An 18,095-nucleotide genomic window follows, 5' to 3' on the forward strand; every position below is an offset into this window, starting at 1 on the left:
CTATACTCTTCAGGTTGATATGATCCCTGTAATAAATTTGACAGCTTATTCATGATACATTTCTGAAGACTTCAGTTATGGCAGTTTTCCTTTGTTGCTTAAGTGATTTGTTTGCATTTACTCAAATGCTACTTATTGCTATAATTGTGGCTAATTATTCATCATTACTACTTTTATAAAAAAACCCACCACCCTTTTCTCTCATTACACACAATTAAGTAGCAAAACTGGAAGGAACTTGGTGGATTATAAACAAACAGAATGTACATTGGTAATCTGAGTTATCCAAAAAGGCCGCCTACAGTTGCTTTAAATTCTAAAAACAGTGAATAAACTTGCTAGTCCTTAAGAGACAAAGCAAAATGGCTTGCTTTTGCAGTGTGTTCTCTCTAGGATTCAGTAATCACCTGTTCTTCACAGTAAAACATGTTTGTGAGTAGACTTCCTTCTGAAGGAAAAATAAATAAAACAGCCTGACATCAGTGCAAAGAGAACTACCTTTTGTGTCTTAATATAATTCTGTGTAGCACTTACATACCAAAGTGATAAGTGCATCAAAAACTTAGATATCTTCTGACACTGGATACCTGTTTCCAGCTATATCAACAAAAAGGCTCTGTTTCTCTTTAAGTTTCTGCAAAGGAATCCTCTCAATTCCTTCAACGTCAGTGCATTGTTAAGGAAAACACACTAAAGTGCAACACAAATAAGAAAACAAATTCTGTGAAACCTGGATGAATCATTTAATTTTATTGCAGTTTAAATTACAGAAAAAGTACCCTCTCCACTTTGTTCTTGTTTGAAAACAAGGCCATGTAATGAGATTTCTGCTGCCAAAATTAGTATGTGGTAGAGCCCATATTAAAATTACCTGTTAAATGGTTATTAGAGACTTGGTCAAGATGGTAAGATGGGGAAGGAAAGTGAAAGAGCACCAAAAAAGGCCAGAGAGCATCGAAATGTGTTCAAGGGAGCCAAGAACAACATTCACAAAATATGAAGTAGCATTTCTGAAAAGGAAGTTATGCTTTTAGGCCCATCAAATTTACATATTTCACCAATTATGTCCTTGTACATCAGGTAATCCAACTTGACACCGGCACTGCAAGGCAATGTTACTGGACAACACCTTCGAAAAAATTCTGGTTAAATAGGCATGCTTTAATTTTCTAATGTATTAGGCATGGAATAATGTGTTCAAACTTGGGAGGAAAGGTGGTCTTGTGGTTAAGGCACTGGAATACTAATTTGAAAATTGGTGGTAAACTCCTGGCTCTGCCACTGACTTTCTCTGTGACCTTGATTAAGTCACTTAACTACTGGCACAATTCCATATTTTCACACAAGTAAGGTGAACTCTTCCTTGCCACTGAAAACAAAGTAATGTGGGGCACATTCAGTAATGACATATCTGTGACAGGGTGATGCCATTTGTATTTGATTGGGGAGGGCATGGAAGAGGAGAACAGATGTCTGTTGCAAGTCTTCATCCTGCATGCCTTCTTTCATGCCAGCCCTGCTCCATCTCAGTCTTTCATGAGAGCTATAGGTTCTCCAACTTTGAAAATCTACAACATGTATGTTGGTAGCTTTCCTGATACTTCAATTGCTAATTCTAAACTGTTATACTTTAAAGAGTACACTTCCAGACCAGGGATTTAGCTCCAGGTTCCCACTATGGTTATCAGGAAATCATGGCTAAACCCCCCATGAAACAGAAATGTTACCACTTAGTGGTGAAAGATTAGTACAGTTTAACCATCTATTTTATGGTACAAAAATCTTAAAATCAACTGGGGTGAAAATGAAAGTAAACATGTAAAAGGAAGTTTTAAGGGGACATAATCAAATCTGGTCCCAAACTTAGACTTGATAAAAAGTGCTTGTGCAAAACCTAAGAAATGCTGCCTTTTTTAAAATTCCAACTCATTTTTTTAAACACACACATTCTTCTCCAACTGAAACACTGTAGCTCTGAAATCACTAAACTTAAAACAAAAGCCAAACTGACCCCACTTATTTTCATTGTCCCAGATGAGAAACTAAATAATTAACAATGAAAGTTTAAAAATTCACTTTACTTTTAAAATTAAAATTATCAGGAAAAAAGAACAGTTTAAAAATATTTAAAATTTACACTCCCCCTCTAAATGAAATTTACGTTCAAGAAAAGTTTGTTCCCTTTCATGTAACTCAGTGAAACCTACAGCATGCACAGCTTCATTACCTCCCAAGTGAAACAAATCAAAGCATTTACTTTCACCACTCTTTACATTTTCAACAACGATATGAATTTTTAGCTTGCCTTTTTCTGTACAGCTTAATTCTGCATCAACTAACCAGTTTCTCTTTTTTACGTTTATGCCTACACATGACACAGACGACTTGCTTTCTCCTTGTAGATTGCCAGACCTCTTCAGTTTCACAAACTTCTGAACAGAGCTCTCATTATTAATTCTCAGCAAGAAGCCTTAACCACTATGAATCACTGCAGTGACAGACAGCAAATTCCAGCATATTAGCACTACTCCCACAATGCTTCAGAATGCGAGAGAAAAGTTCTACAGCAACTGGAAGCCTTGGCTTAACTGCCACAGATTTGGCACTTGCACTAGAAGCCTTTGTGCATCTTCAGTAAAGAAGAGAGCAAAGAATAATTTATAAAATTTCAGCAACAATACTGTACTTAATTCAATTTTTACAACTGTAGGTTCTCATTCGGTCCTCAAGCATAAGAGGAGGGACAACTGGAAAAGCAGAATGTTATACACCTCACTTCAGTGAAAGTTGATTAAACAATGGCAAAGGTGTCCACAAATTAAAAGCTGAATCATCATCATCCCACAGCTGTGGTTTAAAGAAGATATCCCATGAACCTACCTAGGGGGAAATGAGGGCTAAGTCTCCAATTCTTGGGACAGCAGAATCTGGGAAACCTGACTCCCTTCTAGTCAAAAGCGCTAGCACAGTCTCTCTCTGAACTAAGCATGTGCTACAACACAGTCCCTTAGCCAGAGGAAGTGAGTGAGGCATTACAGTAAAAAGTGCTTTAGAAATGTATATAAAAGATGTGAGGAAACAGGAGTACACACCAATTTTGCTCATAAAACCACTTTAGAAGTTAGCCTACTGGATGCAGATCTCCCCCATATACAAAGATCAAACCAGTATTTTCTCAGTTACATTTGTTATAAAGGAAAAATAATAAAAATGAGAACAAAAGTAAACACTCCATCGAAAGCATGGTCTCTGACTCTTAAACTGCATCCCTATGCCTTGCAAAATCACAGCTGTGCCTGCAGAGACTTTCAAATACTCAAAAGGGCCCCCCTCCACAAACACTACAGCTACATACACAAGAAGCATGTCTTCTCTTCATGTAAAAATGCATGTTCAGTTTAAACACAGCTTCATATAATCCCCATTTTAGCAGCCATGCTATTTTAAAAGGGTCATTTTTGGGGACACTAGCAGCTCATGGACCCAGTGGTAGAGATGATAAAGCAGTTTACATCCTGTTTTAATATTTTGATAATCACAAGAACATCACTGTTCAATATTTAGCAAAAACAAACAACAGGTATGTAAAGTAGGAAACTGGTTTACAATTTTAACACTTCACACTTTCTGTGTCACAAATGAGGTCCCTTTTCATGACTACTGGCAGCCAACAATTCAGAAACTGAGTTAATCAAAGCTTTTTTAAAACAACTCATGCTTTATCACATGACAAAAAATGCTTCACCATGTGAAATTTCAAGTTGCTATGCTGAGCAAAAAGGGTGTAGCTTCTCCTTAGATGAATGTCCACATAAACCAGGGGTGGGCAAACTTTGTGGCCCGAGGGACACTTCTGGGTATGGAAATTATATGGCGGGGCATGAATGCTCACGAAATTGGGGTTGGTGTGCAGGAGTGGATGAGGGCTCTGGGATGGGGCCAGAAATGAGGAGTTCAGGGTGTGGGAGGGGACTCCAGGCTGGGGCAGGGGAGTGGGGGGGAGGGGAGGGCTCCAGCTGGAGGTGCGGCCTCTGGGGTGGGGCTGGGGTGAGGGATTTGGGATGTAGGAGGGTGCTCCAAGCTGGGACCGAGGGGTTTGGAGGGCAGGAGGGGGATTAGGGCTGGGGCAGAGGGTTGGGGACGGGTTCGGGGAGGGGTTCAGAGGTGAAGGCTCCAGGTTGCGTTTACCTCAAGCAGCTCCTGGAAGCAGCAGCATGTCCCCTCTCCGGCTCCTACACAGAGGCACAGCCAGGCAGCTCTGCGCGCTGCCCCGTCCACAGGCGCCGCCCCTGCAGCTCCCATTTGCAGCATTTCCCGGCCAATGGGAGCTGTGGGGGCAGCATGCGGAGCCCTCTGGCAGCCCCCTCAATGCCACTTGTCTGGGAGCTGCGCGGAGCTGTGGTGCGTGGAGCAGCCCCTGACCCCGCTCCCTGGCTGGAGGGCAGGAGTGGGGAAAGTCCCAGACCCCGCTCCCCAGCAGGAGCTCAAGGGAAGGATTAAAATCGGCTGGCAGGCCGGATGTGGCCCACAGTTTTCCCACCCTTGCCATAAACAATGACTGAAGAAAAAACAGAGCCGAAAGCAACTAACATATTCTCAACTGCAGGCCAGATCTTCTGTTCAGGTTTTTATAACTGTAACGTTAAAGAATATCAGATCAGAGTTATAAAACCACCATAAGACAGACGTCTATGTTTTTCTAAGCTTTGAAGTTCCTTCTCCCCATTTCTAGTACCTTACCTCCTGTCCCTGCCTGAACACAAACTGATAAGTCAGTCCTCTGGCATGACAGCAAACTAACCCTGAAACTATCAGGGGCCCTCTGACCTAACTGGCCGGAGTGGGGCCGAGCCGCATGGTGCGGCCCCAATCCAGTGCCCCAGCTGGAGCGGGGAGCAGCTTAAAACAGCTCGCAGGCAGCAGTTTTCCCACCCCTGATTTAGGCCATAGTGACCAAGAGCTGGCTTGATGCAGTTATATTTTCATAGTAATACTGCAAACATGAACTAACAAAACAGGTTTTTGATTTAGTTTTTTTTTTTTTAAATAATGCATAGGTCAGTAGAACTATGTATTCCATCACAATAAAATTTGAATTCTAATAGTTACCCATATGGCTTTGCAAGTCCTCTAGACATTCTATAGAGTAATCATCTGTCTGCCAATGACAAATATTTTCAGTCTACATATGGAGCAATCCCCACCAGGTGGCTAATGCCACTAGCAGTCAGTTGTGGATCAGTCCATTAGAAACCAAGTGCCAATGAAGACGAACATTTGCCCTAGCAAAGATTAACAGACTGGCTTACTATGGACTGAGAGGTCTCCAGTGTTCAAGGGCATGAATCCAGAAGCCCTTACTCAGTTTCTCAGTCCATAATGTGAAATAGACTTCAAAGAGTTTTGCCTGAGTAAGGACTTCTTGGTTTAGAATAAAATGAGTGAATTTTAGACTATAACTCCGGTCTCAAGTTCAAATTACTGTAACAAATTCCAGTGTCTTCCCACTTCTGTTTCATATAAGGTAAATATAGTTTAAACAGAACACTTTCTTGACACATTTATCAATCCAGGCCATCAGATATACTAGTCCGTTTGTTCAAGCTCCATTTATTTGTCTTTATTTTTTGTTGTGCTAGAGAAATTAAATAAAACCCCAAAACATCTGACTGCCCATACTTACATCCACACAAAGAAATTTAGCAGCTCTCTTGGAAGATGAGAGCAGACATTTCTTTAGAACATGGTGTTAAAAATATCCATTTCCCTACCTGTTTCTCACTCAAAGCTGTGATTTTGGCTTGGAGTTCATGAAGCTGTTTCTTCAAATCAGCATTCTGATAAGAAAGAAAAAAAAATTTCTGAGAAAGAAATTCCATTTCTTAACACAATAGTAGCAGGACTTCTTGCATAGAGTACTACAAATAATAAAGCACCTCTGGACATACCACCAATCAAATTATTCAAATGGACAAGTACAGATTTATTCAAAAGTCATCTGGTGCAACAATCATTAGTGGATTTTTCCAGTGTTCAAAAATAAGTTTGGGGGGGAAGGAAGAGGTGGAACTCAGTTTGGAAGGAGTTAGTTAAAACATCCCTGGGTGCTTCACAATATGCTGTAATAAGGTTAATTTGTATATCACTGTATTTTCAGGTCAGAGAAGCCAGAAGAAATCTGTTTATCTTATGGATTTCTACAGTACGCAATACATGCTACTTAAAGTATTGTCTCACCTCCACTACTTATTCAGTGACAGACATTTGACTGTCAAGGACATCAATGACCATATCTATTAGTAGGAATTAAACATCATGCACACCAAATGAGAGGTGGAATATATCTACTACATCCTCTTCCCCCTTTTCGGTACAATAGTATATGTCTTTTTACACCTTTGCTTATATTTAGAAAAGTTGCAACAGCCTTAACAATGCACCACTCATGTTAGCAATTTGCCTACAAGGACATTTTCTCAAGTTTAAGATTCTGAGAGCCATAAACAGCTCACTGTACAGGATGTGACAGGGAACTCAATTTTTATTTACTAAATCTAATAAAAATACAAAGAAAAAAAACCAAAACAAAACAAAAACACACACACACACAGAAGATATGCTTAACAGCTTCAAAATCTTGTTTGGCATGAGTCTCCCAGCATTTCTCTTCTTACATTTTCTCCTCATGCAATCTCTTTCTATGTCAAGTCATAGCTCACCTAGACAGTAGACTGTTGGTAAGGGACCACATATTATTTCTGCAAAATGGCATGCACACCTTCAGCGCTATGTAAAAACATGAAACTAACAAACCTCTATTACTACTACAGGGGCTACCATTCTCAGAGTAACTTCCACACCTTCACATTCCTCCACACAACTTTAAAATGCATCCTAATCCTGACCTACAATTCCTTCTAGTCCTAGGATACCATAAAGCTCCAAAAGCTATTCCAAATCTTTACTCTCAGCCCTCCCTTGCTGTTCCAATCTGGGCCCCATCACAGCTCATTCCTGACCTGCAGCATCTATGGCAATAAAACAGAAATGTCTTGCTCCAGTGTCTACTCACCAAGCACATACTCAGATAATGCAAATGATAGAAGATAGCAGAAGTGCATTTACTGGGCTCAATTCAGACACAGCAAAAAAAGGTTTAGTAATTTAAAGCAGTGAGGGGAAAATATTTGCACCACTAGGTGAAGCACTGACTTAGTTTCTCAAAGTAATTTTAGGGTTAGCAAAAAGAGCCAGGTTAACTGCCCTGGAAACTAAAGTCCTCTATTTGCAGAGCAGAAGCAGCCTGCAAGCTTCCTCCCAAACCCATTCCTTTACTAACACACCTTAAATCCTGACCTTAAAAGCTATTGCTAGAAACAGGAGGAGGATAATTTGATCATTAGCTCTCTGATGAGATGACAGAGAAATTCTGCCACCTTCTACACTCTACATTACTCTACCCTGGTGTACATTTTTCTCTCATTCTTACTACTTGCCTTCATGCCCCTTTCATGTACCCAAGAAAAACCACCTCCCCACTTCTTTTTGTGCCTTTTCCACCATGTTTCCTTCCACAGTGCCCCTATTGCTGAAACTCTTTCACTCTATTCAAATCCCTCATTGCAACTCAGTTTAGTCCATCAGTGTACATCAACTCATTTAAACAAACCAAATAAATGCAACTGTATGTGCTAAGATACCATTTTCTTCTACTTGACCAATGAACTGTGTCTTAATTTTCCAGGTTTCTTGGAACTGGGTCCCCATCTTCTTTATTATTTGTACAGACTGTTACCAATGCTTAAAAGAGTCAATTAGTGCCAAGTGTGGTGGAAGCATTTATGATGTGGAAAGGTATCCACCAGCTACTGAACTGAGACCAGCAACTCATTTTAAACAGGCCAAACAACAATTAGATAATAATTTGCAGTTATTACTGACTTAGGTTGAATTTAAAACATTGGCAACATGGAACTGAAAGGCTCCTTATTCTACTATTAATCCCTCAGCTATCCAATACTCCCTATTTATTTTTAAAATGTATAACTTGCAAAGAAAAAGAAAAGCATTACTTTACCGTGGCAGTAGATGATGAGCAAATAAACAATGGCAAACAAGAGGTCATGGACTTAGTGTATTTCTTATACCTTAACTCCCAGAGTAATAAAAGCAGTATAAAACAAAATACATATTTTACCTGTGGATCTTGCTTCATTTGGGCAACCAGTTTCTAGAAAGAGAGAGAGAGAGAGACATATTCATCAATACATTACAGAGTTCAATCAAGGTTGTGTTTATTGGACAGTTTATGTAATAGCCCTGATTAGAAGTTGGAATTTAAACAAGACATCCTGTACTTTAAAAAAAAAAAAAAATAGCAAGACTTAGCTCATCATGAAATTATTTTATAATTCACAGAAACCTTGTCATTAATATAATGAGACATCCCTATTAATTCTATAGTCAGCCTATCACCTTTCATATTTAGCTGAAGGATGCTACTACATTCCTTTTTTTTTTTTTTTTTTTTTTTGCAGGAACTGCTTAAAAAAGATTCCCTTTAAGGAAAATTTAAGCCAGCTGGGTAACCTAATCAAATAGCTGTGTGTCCTCTAAAACTGCTGTCTTCTTTGCCCACAGCCATAGGGAATACTGAACAGAGTGAACTACTTCAGGTACAATAGTTGTTTGTATAAATCAAATGCAGCACATTTTAGGCAGTAAGGAACTGCTTGTGTGTTGGTTTGGTTGGTACCACATGGGAGATCCATGTTCAGAAGAGACTTTTCCACTTTCATCCCTTGAATTGGCAGTGACTGAGATCATCACGGATGAAATACCCCCCACATCCAAGGGGAAGTAGACAGATGGTTACACCATTCACTGCTGTTCCTCCTCCAGTTCCTTCAGGCAGTTGCAGAAGGGTGTTGCCTATATAGCTAAGCAGGAAGGAGGTTATCAGGATTTTACTAAGGAAAACCAGAAGCCCAGAATGATGAGGCAAGATAAACGCAACAACCCAAATTCCTATTTTAGCGGTGGCCATTTCACCACATCAAATCATTCATCTGTGAATCTGAAGGGGACATGGTAAAGTCCACACTTGCTTCCCTATCCCCTTATAAGAAAAGAAAAAGTGAGGAAAAAATCCAGAACATAAACAGATACATTAGTACACTGCATTTCACTCACATCAATATTGCTTGAAAAATTATGTGAATTAGCGTTTCTTAGAGATTTCAGACTATTTCTAATTACAAATTTATTTGTATTTGTTATTAATTTTAAAGTCTCCTTTGGTAACCTAAAAAAGACACTGATTGCAGACATGCCACTTTAGTCATGCAGAGAAGCTAGTATCTTCCCAAAGGTTTATATTCTTGGCCCATTTTCATCAGCTCCTCCGTGCTCACTACCTCAGATAAAGTTATGTTAAAATAACTTTGCTAGTTTTTATATAAATTTTATTTAAAATATGGAGACAGATTATCTTCTCACAACTTTTCATAAAACACCTTGCAAAAGTCAGTTTGACTATAAACTCGCTTTCGTACAGCATTAAAATAGCAGCAAATGTTAGTAAGTTAGGATCACAATATTACACCATCCTCCAAGTAGGCAGAAGTTCAATGTGAGAGAGAACAATAGAAACTGGGCTTAAGTTGTTTAAAATATTTCTCTTCTCCTTGTCCTACAGATGGGGAGAAGGGAAGGGGTACTCCAGGCTCTCCCGTTAATCTGCCCCAAGAGTACTCAGGGAGACCAATTCTTCTGTGAGGACAGCCAAATGCAACTCCCTTTGAAGCCCTTTAACAATAACAAATGAATTTAAAAGGGCAAGGTGCTTTAGAATGAAACCAAGTACTGCCTTCCACACAGCAGCTGAAAGCACTACTTCATAGAATCAGAGAAGCACAGAAATGTAGGGCTGGAAGGGACCTTGAGAAGTCATCAAGTCCTGCCCTGTAGGCTGTGGCAGGACCAAATAAACCTAGACCATCCCTGGCAGGTGTTCGTCCAAACCTGTTTTTAAACAGCCTGCCTTGGAAGCCTACAGTTAGAAAGTTTTTCTTAATAGCTATCCTAAATCTCCCTTGCTGCAGATTCAGCCCATTACTTCTAGTCCTACCTTCAGTGAACATGGAGAACAGTTGATCACCATGTCCTTTCTGTAACAGCCCTTCACACATCTGAAAACTTATCAGATCCCCACTCGGTCTTCTTTTCTCAAGACTAAACACGCTCAGTTTTTGCCCCTCATAGGACAGGTTTTCTAAATCTTTTACCATTTTTGTGGCTCTCCTCTGGACTCTCTCCAATTTGTCCACATCTTTCCTGAAGCACGGTGCCCAGAACTGGACACAGTACTCCAGCTGAGGCCTCGCCAGTGCCGAGTAGAGCAGGACAATTATAGCCCATGTCTTACATATGACAATCCAATTAATACACCCCAGACTGATATTAGCCTTTTTTGCAGCTGCATCATGTTGTTGACTTCAGTAAGATTCCTTATCCCTTCCAGCCCAGAGTGAAGGACAGAACTGAGTCTTGAACCTGGAGCATCTTTCCATTTGCAAGAAGTTATGATTCCCACTAGTGGCAGCCCTGTCCAGGACTTATTTCTGTAAGACTTTTGATCATTAGTACAGTGGGTGGTGCAGTAAAGGAGGGGAGAGTCAGTCCTAATGAGTTTAAAAGGCTACAATCATAAATATAAAATGGGGAGATGCAATGAAGGGAAAAAACACCCAGCACATTAAAGTGAGTTTATTTTAATACTGTCTCCTTAATACAGTCACAATATTCATTTTCATATAACAGAGTACTATAGCTGCCACAGGTAAGGTGCAGAATAAAGAGGTTGGAAAGTTGTACAATATGAAAAAATTTGACAACCACTAATTCAATATATTTCTAGATACACATACACATCCCCATCAGCAACATGGGTACAGGGAACGAGGAAAAGGAGGATTTTGTACAGTTAACTTAAATTTACTGAAGCCATCTGAAAGAGAAATCTGGGGAGTCAAAAAATTGATGAACAAAGATGATACGATGAAGGACAATTCTCTCAGTGACACATAGTGCCGGCTTCTGAAATATATATTGGTAATATTTTATATTTCTATGCAGGATTTTTCTTAAATAAAAATTATATCACATAACTTACTTTTCCAATATACTGCCTAATGTCACTCTCCATTTGAGCTGTACAGCAGCTCAACATAAACAACAATGAAGTTTCCTGAACTCCATCTTTACTTTGTTACTGAAACACCTATATGCTCCTGAAAAAGTTAACTTTTAAAATTAAGAAAGCATTCAGAACCTCAATACAAACCTTTATGAACTCCACATGGAAGATAAGGACCTTCAAATTCCTGAGAAGCACTGTTATGGAGCATCCGCCCCACGCTTGCATGTAAGGGGTTAATGGCGCCGTAGGGACGCTGTGGGAAAAGCAGCTAATCGGAGAGGGGCTGCAAGGAGCAGCCAATCAGAGCCTGACAGGCCCATATAAGAAGAGCTGCAGGACAAAGCAGGTTCAGTTGCTCCTTGGAGCTCAAGGAGGAAGATCTGGCTGCCTTGCAAGCGGAAGGAACGCCAGCACTCTGGACAGAGGAGTGCGACTACCAGGGACCTGGGAAGCTACAGAGAGCTCCTGGCTCATGGCTAAGACTGATATGCTGAGGCCCTGAAGAGTGGGTGAAGAAGGTGCTGGAGCTGTGGAAAAGTGGCCCAGGGAAATGTACTGAGAGGTTTGAGGGGATGCAGCATGTGGCTGGCATCTAAAGGGTCCCTGGGCCAGAACCTGGAATAGTGGGCAGGCCCAGGTCCCCCCCACAGTGATGCACTGGATGGACAGTTGGACTGGCCCCCAGAAGGGGGAGCACAGTGTGTGGCATAGCCAGAGGGCTGTGTCATGAAGACGCCGCCGTGGTCCTTGGAGTGACAAAGGACACCGCCGTGGTCCTTGGAGTGACGGTGGGCAAGGAACACCGGGAGTGGACATACTGACCTGCTGAGCTGATCCTCATGACGACCAGCAGGAGGCGCTAGTATGGGAGTGGAGCCCCATCACAAGCACATAATACTAATCTGTAATTCTGGAAGCTGGTATCTGGCTTTCTTTAAATGATCCACCCCCCTCCCAGTAAAAGGCCTCAGGGTCTAGCAGAATGCATATAAAGATAGAATACAGGAAAGGCCTGAATTCTGTTCCACGCTCTTCCATGTTTTGGTCTTAACACTTCATAAACTTTATTCAGTTAGAGCTCACAACATTCCTGTGAGCTAGACAAATATAATTATCCTCATTCTACTAATCTAGCCATTCAAGTATTATGCTCATCGTGGTAGCTGACAAAAACAGAAGTGAAGAGACTTGCTCACAGCAAGTCAGTGTCAGAGCCAAGTTTATAGTTCAACTCTTCAATAAACTTCATCACAGAATCCCACACACATCTCATTTTACTCTTGTAACAGAAGTAGCAATTCTCACATGCCCCTCAGAGATACTCACACAGTTAGTTGATTTTTTAATTATTTTTATTAATTAATATTAATTTATTAATTAATATTAATATTAATATTAATTTAGTATTTTGAAAAGATAACATTTAAAGAAAAGGTAACTCCATAGTTATGGTTGTGACCTTACCTCATATTTGAAGAATCATTTTGACACACCTTCACTTACGTTTCTCAAAGCTATACCAATCTAACTAAAATTACTCATTTGCGATAAAATGGAATGGCTAACTGATTTTTATTGCCATTTAGCATCTGACAGACAAAGCTTAAGCATCCTAATACTACAAAATAAAGATTCTTCTTGAGCTCAGGTGAAAGGAGGTTGTTTCTGCAGTCAAAAAACTTGGGTTTTATTTAAAATACCCCTCGAGTGGCTTTCCCCCTGGTGTCTAAGTCCCAGCTGTATCAGCATTCAGCTTGTTCTCACTGGAACACATCTCTCTCCATGATTCCAGGATTTCTTCCCTATCCCTCAAGTTGGCAGTGTGTGTCTTTGGACCACAGAAAGACCTCTCAGCCAAAATTCACTGAAAATGCACTCTTTAGATTGTTTCATCAATGCTAAAGCATGTCATTTTAAAAAAAGAAAAAATTCAGACCAATGGATTTATGAAGTATTTACTGGCATAAAGAAGACACTGATGGGTAAACAGAAAGTTTAAAAAGTGTAAAGTTCTACAGCAATTTCAAAAAACTTAACAGGCTATTGCTATACCTGACCTCTTAGGACTAACCATTACTTGCACTAAAATGTAGGAGAAGAAAACCAAGAAATAAAGAATACAACTTACCTGGTGAACCTGAATTTCTACTTTCAGAGCCTCCTGTAGAGTCTGCAACTCCATTCTCTACCTTCTCCACTCTTTCTAGCTGTCTCTTTACTAATTCCACAGTGCCTTCAGTCTCTGGCTTCAGAAAATGAAAGTTCCTTTTCTCCAAACTTTTGCTGTAGAATAAATTTTTTATTTTATGGTTAGCAGAAGCCAGAAATTAGGCAGTTTTTAAGAAGTAGTTATACTATAATAAAAAGCATGAATACTGAAATCAACTAGACCATCTTTCATAATAGCATCTTAGTCTAATTTGCAAATGATCCTTGCAAACATAAGGAACCTAACAGCTTCCTAAAGAAGGCTTTCCTTCTAATCTTTTAACCTGACTTGGAAACTTTCTGAACGCCTGAAAATTGACATTCTTGTTCCCTGTGTTAAAGTTTGCAGGCAGACACGTTTGCCTACAAACGCTCTAATAACTTACATATTAAACTAGAACACAATGTATATTCACAGTGCTGCACATATGGGATTAAAACATATCTTCCCATGACAATCTGTCAATCTTAATAATCTACACACACCTCATGTACACATGGGAATAGCCCCGATTCAGTACTCTGTTGCACTGCACCAGTGTTAATGAGAACAAGATGAGTACGGCATTAACTAAGCTCACTAGAGTTTCAAGCAGAGGTAAACCCAGGTTACCTCAATTGATGAAAAACACACACAAAGAGGTGGGCAATTTCCATAAAGGGCTGGGAGAGCTCAGTTAGGGGGAGAGCTGCAGAAAGGGCTCTGATTGGAGGAGGGCAGCAGGGGAGAAGCAGGCTCCTACCCTTTTCTACCTTTAGGGGTCAGCACCAGCACAACTCCACTGGTTACAGGCCACCAATTACTGAATCAGGGTTATTCCCATGCGTAGGCAAAGCCACAGTCTCAAATGAATAGGATATTCATATTCTCTTCCTGTCTGACACAGGCTGGCTGGCCCTCTAAATGGAGATTGGCTCAGCCTGGCCTGTGATGGATCGACTACCACTCCCCACAGATAACCCTGATCATCTGGTATCAGGTGACTCCCTTCAATTATCACACCCAGACAGGGAGGGAAGAGTTGGGCAATTTCCATAAAGGGCTGGGAGAGCTCAGTTGAAGAGAAAGCTGCAGAAAGGAGATTGCCTCTTATGAGGGCTCTGATTGAAGGAGGGCAGCAGGGGAGAAGCAGGCTCCTGTAGCAGAACCAGAAAAAGGCCAATCCCCAGGCAGATGACTTGGAAGTAGATTGGAAGTACAGACCCAGACTGGGGGAAAGACTCCAGGAAAGAAGCCCTGAGGGTCATCAGCTCACTTAGGAGCCGAGACTCCAGGAGGAAAGTCCTGAGGGTCAGCTCTCAAAGCAGGGCAGAAGGGTAGCCCAGGAAGAGCAGAAGACCCTTTTGTTTTTATGTTTTCTTTAGACTAGAGACTGCTACTTGACAGAACATCCGTAGGCAGGCCACTCATCTGGTATTAAAATGGACAGTCCAGCTTTTCTAGGGTTTGTCCTCTTCCAGTACTCAGATGTGATTTTGCTGGTATCAGACATCGGACACCATTTTGAAGAGCATGCTGCTCCACCCCCACCACCGTGACCTTGCACACAAGGTCTTAAACAACATCCCCACGTAGCGTGACCTCATGCACTTGCATCCAAGATCACGCTGCATGGGGGGAGCCATTTTTAAGAGACTGCCACCCCACTCCCACGTGACATGACCTCACACATACTGTGTGTCCAAGGTATGGTGGCGGGGGTAGGCACTTGCCATTCCCGGAAGTACTGGAATGTCCAGCATTTAGGGTTGCCAACCCACCATGATTGCCCTGGTGTCTCCAGGAATTACATATTAATCTTTAATTAGAGATTGTGTCATGTGATGAAACCTCCAGGAATACCTCCACCCAAAATTGGCAACCCTACCAGTATTCCAGGAATTCATGAGTGGCCCCCCAATGTCTCCCTGAAAGAAGGTAAGCCTGTCACTTGTGAGACTATTGTGGGGACTAAGAGGGAAACAGAGGAAGACCCAGACAGCAGGCCAAAAGGAACAAGGGGAGTGTGGTGCTGCTGCTGCACTGTCCTAAAATATCTCGTTGTGGTGATGCACGCTGTTAAACAGGTGACTCTGTCCACCCCAGATGTGGATGCATTTCAGTGCAAGTCTATGACCCAAAATTTGTAAAGAATGGAAGGAGCTATATATTAAGATAATTAGTGTTTTCCAAATAAAATAACCCAAAGCAGTTTTGCAGAAGCATAATGAGCTGTGAATATATTAATGTTGAAACCCTTTGCAGTGACTGAGCAGAACTTGGTGACATTAAAAAAAAACAAAACTACTACTTACCATCTTCAAAGCACTTTACAAACACGAATTAATCCTCACAGTAACTGTGAAGTAGGTAAACATTACCCATATTTTTAGGGGGGGGGGGGGGAATGAAATACAGAGGGGAGGTTACTTCCAAAACAATGCAAAGTATCTAGTTCTGAGCCAGGATTAGGAGTCCTTGATCATCTTCTCATGCTTAGACACAATGAAGGACTCTCAATCTTAAAATTACATGTTTTTTGTGGGTTTTTTTTTTTAAGTTTTAAAAAATATTTACTCTAAAATCTTCAGAACTCATTATGTATCCAATCTCTGTAGCCATTATTGATGCATCAGGTGTTACACACTACAGAATGCTAGGATATTAATATAGCTAGGATATTTTTAATTTTTTTTTTAAAGTAGAAAACCTTCATAATGGAATTTTTTTAAAGGGATACTGCCAATTTAGCTTAGATCATACATTTTAGCTTTCAAAAACACCCAAGAACTATTAACAGGGTGATATTTTTTAAATAAAAAATTTGAACTTTTTAATTTAAACTGGATATTCTAATTAAATTAAATACAGGTCTATTTTAAAAAATAAACCTATTTAAAGTTAAATTTGAAATTATGACAGCCTATGTTAAGGCCTAAATTTACTATAATACATTAATGAATGCAGTGTTGTAGCAGCCATGTCAGGACCAAGATATTAGAGAGACAAGATGGGTGAGGTAACAGCTTCTATTGGAAGAATAGCACTGTGTAAGCTCGAAAGCTTGTATCTCACCAACAGAATTTGGTCCGAAAGAAGCTATTACCTCACCCACTTTGTCTCTCTATAATCTATTAAGACCATTTAAAATTAAATTAAAAAATAATATTCAAGTGGTACATGTTTATGGCTGAAGTTTTGAAGAAAGTCAAACCACTGAACTAGTGGTAGTCATGGTACTTGGGACCAGAGTTTGTTGAAGTGCTAAACCAGTCTAAGACAGCAGTAGCCTCTTCCGAAAGCGCAGGGAAAATATTTTCTTCATGCCAGTTTAACTAGTTCAGTTCAATGACTAGTTCATTTGAAGTTAAGACACCAATTAGAAGCTGAAAAGCATGAAAGCTTGTTTTCCGCTTCCAATCCATGAATAAAAATAGGATATGATGGAATGAGATTTACTAGCTCTAAAATCCAGAAGACATGGTGACACTAAACAATCAGTTCAATTCACTAACTATAGATAATGCTTTGTTCAATAAATCAGTTTAGTTTTAAATGCACAATTTTTTGATTTTTTTTCTTATCAAAATGTTTATTTATTCAGCACATTTAAGGCAGAACTTTTAATGAATTAAAAAAATTAAGTTTTAGTGCATTTTTAGTTGCATTAGAATTTCCATCCAAATACAGCTTGACACAATCTCTCTCTCTCTTTCTCACACACACACACACACACACACACTCTAGTAAACAAGAAATGCATTATTCACCACTTTCTAACAATCATAAAGGTAAAAATTAGGAATCTGAATAAATGTACGTTAAACTCTAAAGTTGCTTAAATAAACTTGTGTAAATATACTGTAGCATCCTAGTTTTCAAAAAGCAGCACCAAATTTAGTGTAACAGCTACATTTAATTGCAAATCAGCATGTTGTAATGGTGAGCAACCAGTGAAAATTAACCTCTCTTGAAGAAAATAACTGCAGTACAAATGCAAAGCAAGATTAAAATCTGATTTCAATCAAAGTTTCCTGCTTGCTGTTCTAAATCATTATTAAAATCTGTGATTTAAATCACTTTGATTTAAATCAATCCATGCTGATTATTAATAAAGTTAATGAGTCTTATTTTAACATTCTCTGTCTATGGCAGGGGTTCTCAAACTTCATTGTACTGCAACCCACTCCTGACAACAAAAATTATTACACAACCCCAGGAGTCAGGACCGAAGCCTGAGCCCAGCTTCTCCAGATGGCAGGGCCAAAGCCAGAGCCCTATTGTCCCAGGTAAGGGGGCCAAAGCCAAAGCCCAAGAGCTTCAGCCCCAGGCAGGGGTCTGTAACCTGAGCCCCGTTACTCAGGGCTGAAGTCCCTGGGCTTTGGTTTCGGTCCCAGAAGGTGGGGCTGGGACTCGGGCTTTGGCCACAGCCCCAGGCCCCAACAAGTCTGAGCCAGTCCTAGTGACCCCATTAAAATGGGGTCCCGACCCAGATTTTGAGAACCACTGGCCTATGGTAAACAAACCAGGGTTGGGAAGAAAATGAAACTGATTAAGAACAAAGTGAAATTTACTAGTCTAGTTTTGCTGTCCAAACTGAAGCAAATCACAAAAAGTACTCAGTATATAAATGGTGAAAATATAAGTATTAGATTTTAATTTATTCATTTTTTAAGTTTAACAGTCAGTTATAGGTAAAGTGTTTTT

At 40.1% G+C, this 18,095-nt stretch overlaps 1 protein-coding gene across 5 annotated transcripts in view; it reads right to left on the reverse strand.

Annotated features, from left to right (window-relative positions):
- PHF21A (PHD finger protein 21A) overlaps positions 1-18,095 on the reverse strand; it is a 236,619-nt gene that overhangs the window by 152,903 nt on the left and 65,621 nt on the right. For all 5 annotated transcript variants that reach the window (XM_074955353.1, XM_074955348.1, XM_074955352.1 and 2 more), the window contains exons 3-5: positions 13,329-13,483; positions 8,198-8,230; positions 5,772-5,837 (exon numbers count right to left, since the gene is read on the reverse strand). In XM_074955353.1, coding sequence (XP_074811454.1) covers positions 5,772-5,837; positions 8,198-8,230; positions 13,329-13,382 — 153 coding nt within the window. In that variant the 5' untranslated portion in view covers positions 13,383-13,483. The remainder of the gene's footprint in view (positions 1-5,771; positions 5,838-8,197; positions 8,231-13,328; positions 13,484-18,095) is intronic.

The sequence above is a fragment of the Natator depressus genome, chromosome 6 (assembly GCF_965152275.1).
Source record: "Natator depressus isolate rNatDep1 chromosome 6, rNatDep2.hap1, whole genome shotgun sequence".
NCBI classification, from domain to species: Eukaryota; Metazoa; Chordata; order Testudines; family Cheloniidae; genus Natator; species Natator depressus.